This window comes from Priapulus caudatus, unplaced genomic scaffold (genome assembly GCF_000485595.1).
Source record: "Priapulus caudatus unplaced genomic scaffold, Priapulus_caudatus-5.0.1 Scaffold3500, whole genome shotgun sequence".
NCBI classification, from domain to species: Eukaryota; Metazoa; Priapulida; class Priapulimorpha; order Priapulimorphida; family Priapulidae; genus Priapulus; species Priapulus caudatus.
In genome coordinates this window covers 5664-15646 of record NW_014580561.1, presented here as the reverse complement: position 1 = coordinate 15646, position 9983 = coordinate 5664, and the positions used below count along the sequence as shown (strand labels likewise).

The following is a 9983-nucleotide window of genomic DNA, read 5'->3' as shown; positions in this document are numbered from 1 at the left end:
AGGCTAAGGTGCCTAAACTAAGTGGATTTGCACCCATTGGCCTAGATACAATAATGTAACCCAAACACAGGATAGGGTTACAACGTGTCGCCTATCCTTTTGTGTGGAGGAACCCCTGAGTGAATCACTCAGGGCGGTTTGCTGGTGGCTTTTCAGAGACTAGAACTTCCAAACTGGGTTTATTCTCACACGAACCTTTCTCCGCTATCTTGGAACTTACTATGTATCACAATACTCTGTATTAAACTATATATACGCTGTTACAAAAATTCGAAGTGACGAGCGGCGATATATACTGAGCGCCATTTCTGTTGACCTGTGACGTACTTCGGTTTGAAGAGCGGATTCACCGACCATCGGAGGGCGCTGCGTTTGCGCGATCGCTATGTGCATTGGGAATGCGTACGTCACTATATAACATGCGCGCTCAGTATAATTGCGCGGCTCGTCACTTCAAATTTTTGTAACAGGTTTTATTAGTTTAAGCGATACTCTCCAAGTTGTGCACGGGTATGGCTTCTAGTGAAAAAAAGTTTATTGGCGAAATGCAGTCGAATCAATCACTTGTTTTATTATAGAGGAGATATATCTCTATGCTCAAGCAAAAATTTCATGAAATTTCCAGCACCTAATTATGTTACCACACAAATTTTGAATTTTTATGTAAAAATGGTATTTTGGATATTCTCACTACCAGAAAGAGCGCGAGGATACAAAAATTTTTGCCACATGTAAGCACAATATAGACCAAAATACCGCGTCAGGTTTTTCTTTAATTTTCATATTTACCGAAAAACTCGAAAAAAACTGCTTAAAAATCAAGTTGAAGAATAGAAAAATTTGAGCGATAAAAGGAACATAACTAATAAGTACGGCATCTTAATAACAATCCCTGACGCACTTCTTTACCACAATATGTTACCATTAAAACGAGTGTAAAATTTAATTAATCCGAGTTGTAATCACAGAGAAATATCCATTTATCCATCGCTACTATGTCAGAAATCGAAACGGAAAAATCAGGGTTTTTCTATTTTCCACATGAGTGACCGCCTGTGTGCAAAATGGGTGAACGTATGTGATATATCTATTGTTAGTACTTACTGCGACATATCCATGACTAACTGACACGCACCTAAATTGGTCAAATGTTCCATGCACCTTGAGAAATTCTGAGAAATTCTGAGGTTACCATCGCAGAACGCGCGAACTCCGCTCATCCTGACGTCACAAAGCAAATATGTCAACAAAGCGCGCGCCTTGTACACCACTACAGTAAGGTGTGTTGCGAGGTGTTAGAACTATTTTGGCGTGGGATACTTGTTGGATCACTAGCAGATGTACATGAATGTACATGAATACATGTAATGCGCAGCTGTAGAGGCAGGGTTGACGCTGATGATACTGGCTATAGTTAATATCGTGGTTGTGATCATGTCTCCGACCTGACGTCGAAGCCTGCTTCCCACAATGTAGGAGCAAGCAAAAAGCGTCTGACAGTTCACATGTACGCGTTATATGGAGCAAATTAGCATGTACACAGTGGCACATAGTGTTAGGCCATCGAATAAAGTTGAAAACGAAAAATCGATGAAATTTCATGCACAACGTGGAGAGTATCTTTAATGCAGAGTATTGTGATACATAGTATTATTATAGTAAGTTCCAATTAAGATAGCGGAGAAAGGTTCGTGTTGAGAATAAACCCAGTTTGGAAGTTCTAGTCAGTGATTCACTCAGGGGTTCCTCCACACAAAAGGATAGGGACGCGTTGTAACCCTATCCTGGGTTTGGGTTACATTAGGTGCGTTCACACTGGCGCGAATTAGCGGGCTGGCAAAACCCGGTGTTTTGCAGCCGCTCGAAAAAACTGAGCTTTTACAAGTGTGAACGGAATTAGCTCACTAAATGCGCGCTCTGAATAGCGCGCTCCAAAGACCATTCCGACTGCGCTAATTTGGAATCAGCGCGCTTATTTGCACCGCGGCGTGATATTTGCACCACGGCGATTAGCGAGATATTCGCCTGTGTGAACAACGACACAATTAGCTCACTATTATCTCCGCTATTAGCGGGCTGAGCAGCGCGGTTTTTCTTGTGTGTGAACGCGCCTAATAATAATATGATTATTGAATATTGTATCTACCCTTGGCCTTGTGTCGTGATACATTGACGTCATTGTAACATTCACCTTGATTATTGTCAATATATTGATATACGCAAAGTTTGTGCATCAGTTGATGATACACAGAAATCTGTCTTAAATACAAGTATATACATGTATAATAGACGCTACTGATATTAAACGTATTAAACCTACTAATATATATAAATTACCATTCACTCTAGTTATCATACAAATAATAGTGCACAGAATCAGAACTCGTAAACACACAAATACAACAGGTGGGTAATACCACCAGGGGTCGCCACATGTACAAACCGAGCCCTCAGGTTAAAGCTTTTAAATTTTATAAACTAATTCATACAGAGTCTTGTATACGCAGAAATTATAATGTGTAAAATAATCATGCTATTATTTATTTGTATATTATAGGCCTAAGTATTATCAAGAAACGAAAATTGAGGCGACAACGATCGCGATGGCCAAGCCCCGACGACCAATCGGTGAATTATCGTATCGACCAATAGAAAACATCCAATGTCTCACGTGAGCAGTTAATTTGCGAGCATCATTTTGAACGAAACACGTTTAAAGTAAAGTGCGCCTCTTTGTAGAATACGCCAAAATAATTATTACGACGTGTCGTAATTCTGTAGCGTAGTGCAAATAATTCGCGGAGTGTATTATGGCACATAAACAGATATACTATTCGGACAAGTATACAGATGAAAAATATGAATATAGGTAGGCAAGCCCAGACAGATGAGACACTCGGAGTCAGACTAGCGTCAAATTTACTGATTATAAAGTTTCGGAATCCTACTTGAACTTCTACTAGTAGTAGTACTACTACTACTAGGTCATAGTATTACTATTAGTGCAATTTGTGACATCCCATCAATCCTCGTACTACGTGCCCCAATTGCCTAATCAGCATGTCTTAATTTCCAGCTGTGTTTATGTTTGACAATCTTTATAGGACCAAGGTAATCGTTTGCCATTGCTACCACTGGCAGCAAGAACAAGTCGACACCTGAAGCTACACTCCTACAGCTAGATACAATAATGTAACCCAAACCCAAGAGGATAGGGTTACAAAGCCTCCCTATCCTTTTGTGCGGAGGAATGCTCGAGTGAATCACTCGCGGCCGGTTTGCTGGTGGCGTTTTCAGAGACTAGACTTCCAAACTGGGTTTATTCTCACACGAACCTTTTTCCGCTATCTGGGAACTTACTATGTATCGCAATACTCTGTATTAAACTATATAACTGTTACAAAAATTCGAAGTGACGAGCGGCGAATATACTGAGCGCCATTTCTGTTGACCTGTGACGTACGCTATTCCAATGCCATAGCGATCGGCAAACGCAGCGCCCCCGATTGGTCGGTGAATCCGCTCTTCAAACCGAAGTACGTCACAGGTCAACAGAAATGGCGCTCAGTAATTCGCGCCGCTCGTCACTTCGAATTTTTGTAACAGGTTATATTAGTTTAATACAGAGTATTGCGATACATAGTAAGTTTCCCAGATAGCGGAGAAAGGTTCGTGTTGAGAATAACCCAGTTTGGAAGTTCTAGTCTCTTGAAAACGCACCAGCAAACCGGCCCGAGTGATTCACTCGGGCATTCCTCCGCACAAAAGGATAGGGAGGCTTTGTACCCTATCCTCTGGTTTGGTTACATTATTGTATCTATCTTACAGCACACACGCGGCCATTGACTATATATATACAACATGGCAGGCCTCGACGCTTATTTCAGATCTGCGTTTGTCCTGTCGGGCAACAGAAGCAATTTTTACTTGTCGCGAATTTTGATTTTTACTTGTCCAAAATTTACTTGTGCAATCTATGAGCCATTAATAACATAATGTCCTCTTTTGGTTCGGTGCATATATTATCAGGAGTGTATAATATAGAGATCTATATTATATAAATAGGCAGGCTTCTCCCTACGTGCGCAAACCGGCGCACCCGCTCCGCTTTGGAAAACTCCCCCCCCCCCGCGTTTCAATGTTGCGCCGCGTTTAAATTATTCCGCCCCGATTAAAAACAAACAATATTTTTTTATTTTATTTTTTTTTAATGGGAATGGCTACATGAGGAACAGGCTGAGTGTCAGCTTTGGCGGCACTGCTGCTACTGCAATTGAGGCCACTTCGGCATGAATTCGGATTCAACCCACTGGCAGCAAGAACAAGTCCGCACCTGCACGCACTCACAGCAACAAAGCGACCACCGCACCCATCCAATATTCGTCACACCTATACCCTCATAACACAATTCGCCCACCCTACCTCACTAGCTTGTTTATCACGCTCCCAGCCTCAAGCTCCTCCTCTCTCACGCTCCAGCTCTACCCCACCTCACTAACCCCTCTCCTATCTACATGTTGATTACCCCTCACACTCACGCCTCAACTCACCCGATCCGCCGCTGTCTGTTGCTAGCTCCGCACCCGGCTGCCGCGACTCTCGTCTCCTCTGCGCAGTGATCTCCTCGCACCACACGGCCGCCGCACCCCCTACGCTCTTCGTCCCTCTCCCCTCTCACACTGCTTCTACAATTCATCTCTGGGCACACACTCACCTACCACACTCACGCCACTACCTCACGGCCCTCACACTACTCCACCTCACACCCACTCCATCACTACCACTCACCGCACCTACGACCACTCACTATCACCCTCACCTCACAGCTCCTCGCACTCATCTCTCCCTCCGCCAGCTCTCCCCTCCCCTGCCCGCTGCACCCCCTCACTCAGGCTCCCGCACATCACTCTCAGCACTCGCTCTCACGCTCTCCCCCCCAGCGCCGCCCCCCACGTCTGCATCGCGTGATGGGTGTCGTATTACACTACAGCTATCACTCACTATACCCGTACTTACTGGTGTACTAAACACGTTCCTCTTGCTACCACCACACTTCAACCCAACAAAAATCACGGTTGTCGTGACTCACTAGCATCGAGGCCTAAGAACTCTTGTTACACCTCGTAACCAATGGCTGACCAACCTGCACAAAAATATCGGCTGAGACTTACTAAGTATACATGATTACAGGGTTCCTCTTCAGTGATGAAATTGAAACGGGAGGGCCGGAGGAGGGGGAAACTAGGGCGCCGTTTGGGGACTCGCCGGGCCCTGGTCGAATCACTCGGCAGAAGAACCAACGTCCGCACCTGCAGTACAAACACACACGCACTCTATTGACCTATATATATAACAAACACTCTACTACTATTAGTTCATACAGCGCGCTACTAGGATTTTTCTTTCTGTAGCAAAATTAGCCAGAATCAATTTCATCTAGCCACATTTGGATTCCGGCAGCCACTCATCTGAGTAACATTTTTTATCGACAACAAAAAGGCCGCGGCCGATAAATACATCTTTTCTTTCTTTATTTTTCACAAAACTACCACTTCATTTAATGCAAACACAACTACTCTCACTACACCTCGTCATATCGACTGAGGACACTCTACACTATCTCGAATCTCCACCACCCGATCGACGATGCGGGACTCGACTGATGACAGAGACATTCAAATTGTTCGAATTCTTCGTGTCCATCTCCACTGCCTCGCGCAGGAAAAATCTCCTATCTCTTTTCTGCAACCCACGCGGACATAGCACCTTTCACACGTCAAACAATCTCTTCTCTTCTGGCGTCTTCGCTCTTTGATCGTCTAGAATGTCAACAAACAACTTTCTGTTCTCAGCCAGTATTTCTCCAGAGTGTTTTCAACAAACTTTACTCGTCTGCCCCTAAACCCTCTCCAATCAACTGTGTGGATGTAGGGCTCCACAAACAGCTACTTTTTACAGTACTGAGCGCACCAATACGACCCGCACGAGTACAGTATACGACAACACCTACCTTACACACAGCTACTACGTATTCCCTATAGTCAATACCTCCACCATAGTTACAGAAGAGTTTTCACAGCAAATGCATCATATCTTACACTTCTGTAACTTCGGCGATGTATTGAACAGAAACAACTAGCTGGGCTCATAAACTGCTGATACTATTCCACGTAGTACTTATCAGATCTTTCACTACTTTTCTCACCACGTCACCCCTCACACACAGTACCACACACAAACACACACTACACGCACTCCGCACAGCAACGCAGCGATCACGACACAGGCCGTCAAGTAACACATTATTTGATTTTTGCCAGGCGCCGGTTCCGACTGCGTGGTGAGACAGGCCTTTTTAAACCAGGGTTTCTTCTGAGGGAAAATTATGACAACCGTCGTAGATGCCAGTTTGGGCGAGGGAAAAACGCACATGATGGATTCAAAAGGTGCTGCAGTAGGCACGAATGTGGATTCTGCATGAGCAGACGCCGGGAGCGGGAGAGAGGTAGAAGGGCCGGGGGGGTTCGGGGGTCTCCAGCCCAAAATTTAAAATCATTTGAATGTCTTAGACGGCATTTTGATGCACCCGAAAATTTAAAAATTTCACCTTTAGTTTAAAATCTTACTCATGTTAGCACACGCTACTAAGTCCTCACGCTGCGCATTTCGCCGCGGAGAGACTCACGCATTCTGGACTCCATTCTCCGCGCTCCCGCATTGCCCTACGCATTCTCATGCATTCACGCCAAAAGAAAAAAAACGCCCAAAAAAGCATGCCCGCGACCACCCCTGTTACCCACTTCCGTGCGCTGTGCCACATCGTCGCTCGTGCTTGCTGGCTGGGCGGCTTGATTGAAGTACGGGCGGGCGGGGGGGGCAATGCATGATTTTTACAGTCGTGTGGGTGTGGTTATTGCTGTATATGTAGGGGTGGGCACCGCGCTGGTTATTATGGAGCGACAGCAAAACTTTCCCGGGATCAAGGAAAAAGCTGCAATCGGGAATGACACACGAGTGTGCTGGCATGCAAAAAGAAACGTTGCTGTTTCGACGATCAAATAGGATCGATGTTTGCTGGGTCATGTTTATTACGGAAAAATTACGTTCGTCACTTTTTTCGCCTAATAAGACTCAATCGCCAGATTACTAATTTGTTTGCCATTGGCGAATTGGCGAGTGGGTAGCGAGGGCCCTGGTTATATATAACTACTATATCAACCATAGCTACTATAACAACTATAGCTACTATAACAACTATAGCTACTATAACAGCTATAACTACTATAACAACTATATAGTCAATAGATGCGTGTGTGCTGTAGCTGCAGGTGCGGACTTGTTCTTACTGCCAGTGGGTCGAATGGGAATTCTTGCCGAGGTGGCCCCTCAATTGCCAGTAGCAGCAGCGCCTTCAAAGCTGACTCACTCAGCCTGTTCCTCATGTAGCCATTCCCATTAAAATTAAAATTAAAAATAAATTTTTTTTTTAATTGGGGCGGAAATAATTTAAACGTGGCGCAACGATTGAAACGGGGGGGGGGAGTTTTCCCAAACTGGGCGGGCGCGCCCGGTTTGCGCAACGTAGGGAGAAGCCTGAATTATACTTATACACGAGTAAATACAGTACATGTAAAATCGTAATGGAATTCACACGTTTATGTTTGCATGCTGGCACGCTCATTGTGTGTCATTACCGATTGCAGCTTTTCCTCAATCACAGGAAAGAGTTTTGCTGTCGTCCTCTCATCCCAGCGATGCCCACCCCCTACATATTCAGTAATGAATATGCCTCAACCGACTTATAAACAATCGTACCCCCACCCCAGTACATAAATCAATGACGCCCCGGCCAGGGAGGTACGCATTGCCGCTCTGAATAAATCTGTAATGGTAACAGTGGGTGTCGTGGGCTGCTTTTTTCAGGGACCTTTGAAAACGTTTGAAAATTGAAGTGAGAATGTGGTGCGATAGCGCCCTGGCTCAGAGGATGTTAAGAATATTAAACAACTAGAACTTTTCAGTTGTCCGATCGGGCAACTAGGCAAGAGAATAACTTGTCCGACATAGACTTTCACTTGTTTCGGCCAATCGGACAACCGTTAGTGTCGATGGCTGCTTGGTGCCTAACTCGCCGCCGCACGGACCACAACTCACCGTTTTCAATCAGTTACAACTCTGGTGTTCCTGCAGGTGACGCCACTTTCCAACTATTGTTGGAATCGCGGAAGACTGCTGAACAAGCTACACCTGCCATTTTTGACAATCGGCCCGCCAGAATGCGCTCAAATCACAGAAATTCCTCAAATATCCATGCGAAACCATCCTTTGAATGCTACGAGGCAAAAGGGCAGCATGCCCAACCGCTGGCAGCTGCGCTGAATGGCTGCAGCAAGTTTAACGTGCAGACAGGCTGCGCAACTACGTTTGTTGACATCGCGGGTGAGTCATGGCCAATCAGCGCAGCCGCCAGCGGTTGGGCATGCCGCCCTTTTGCCTGGTAGCATTCGAAGGATGGTTTCGCATGGATATTTGAGGAATTTCTGTGATTTGAGCGCATTCTGGCGGGCCGATTGTCAAAAATGGCGAGTGTAGCTTGTTCAACAGTCTTTCGCAATTCCAACGATAGTTGGAAAGTGGCGTCACCTGCAGGAACACCGGAGTTGTAACTGATTGAAAACGGTGAGTTGTGGACTTGTGGTCTGTGCGGCGGCGAGTTAGGCACCATGTTGTATATATATAGTCAATGGTCGTGTGTGTGCTGTAGCTGCAGGTGCCGACTTGTTCTTGCTGCCAGTGATTGCTACTGCCACTGGTACTGCTCTTCAAACAGTTTTTTAACTGTGCCACGTGTGTTGAGGCTACTTACAGAGAGAGATAGAGATTATGAAGTCACATATTAAAATGGCCACTGATTATTTTGCATTATTGACCGATTTGTTTGATGTTTGATTCAGGCATGTCATGCTACCAAAAGAAATAGCCAAATTAGTTCCAAAAACTCACTTAATGTCAGAGACGGAGTGGCGAGGCATTGGGGTACAGCAAAGTCAAGGTTGGATACACTACATGTTCCATGAACCAGGTATGTAACTTTTAATGTTGATTGTGAACAAAATTTAAGAATAAATAACATTTTCAGCCTGTTTCTGCGATATGTGAAACCAGATACACAAGCTAATTTCACTCTATGATTTTCAGAGCCTCACATACTGCTGTTTCGAAGACCTAGGACAGACCTATGACAGTAGCGGCCATCTACCCGTGACGTTTCTCTATCCAAAGAGAATGCACTGTAGGGACTTGTAAATAGCGGTCTTGATATCTATCTAGCATTGAACCACACCATTGGCTGGTATACAGGAAGGAAGTCTTCAAATATCCTGCCAATCTTAGGATTTATTGATTCCTGTGGTACATGCATTTTTTAGTTATATAGTATCATCTGTTGTACCCTAACTTATGAGAGTCGTAATGTGGTGTTGGTCTGTAAGCCAGTATTATAAATTTAGACTACAAAGCTTTTAGGCTGGCTTCCACATATCTGTATGTGTCGCCATCTAGGTTGCAAGCCGATACGTCTTACGTAGCCTCGTAGTTTGTACATGGTTCAAATACCATAGTTTGCTTCTGGAATCACATTAATATCGATTGCTGCTCAAATCTACATAGCGAGTCTCAGTAAATGAAATTGCCAAATGAAACGATGTGATCGTGTATTTCGCATTTGATTATGACTAGTAATACCGGTTGTATAAAATATGTGACCAGTCTTAAAGAAAGTCTTCGCTTTTGTAAATATAATGGCAGTCACATCTGAAATTCAGCATTTACTGGTGAATCACATGGGTTTTTGAACAACCTATGTTAGATTTAGTGTGGAATTTGCTGTTGCTTGTCTGTATAAACAAAATTAGCTTAGATTTAAAAAAAATGAATCATGGCCATCCAGTTGGGATGGATCAAAATTCGTGTGTACAGTGTCT

At 44.4% G+C, this 9983-nt stretch overlaps 1 protein-coding gene across 1 annotated transcript; it reads left to right on the top strand.

Annotated features, from left to right (window-relative positions):
• Positions 1–2684: 2684 nt before the first annotated feature.
• LOC106819470 (cyclin-dependent kinases regulatory subunit 1) lies at positions 2685–9557 on the top strand. The gene is made up of 3 exons (XM_014824097.1): positions 2685–2869; positions 8955–9082; positions 9199–9557. The coding sequence occupies exons 1-3, from the start codon at positions 2811–2813 to the stop codon at positions 9240–9242; spliced, it is 231 nt and encodes a 76-aa protein (XP_014679583.1). The 5' UTR covers positions 2685–2810; the 3' UTR covers positions 9243–9557.
• Positions 9558–9983: the final 426 nt, after the last annotated feature.

Excerpts from the sequence above, each read along its gene's own strand:
- LOC106819470 (XM_014824097.1), top strand. The coding sequence starts at position 2,811 with ATGGCACATAAACAGATATACTATTCGGACAAGTATACAGATGAAAAA. Across the intron at positions 2,870-8,954 it reads GATGAAAAATATGAATATAG|GCATGTCATGCTACCAAAAG; the intron begins GTAGGCAAGCCC and ends TGTTTGATTCAG. Across the intron at positions 9,083-9,198 it reads CTACATGTTCCATGAACCAG|AGCCTCACATACTGCTGTTT; the intron begins GTATGTAACTTT and ends TATGATTTTCAG.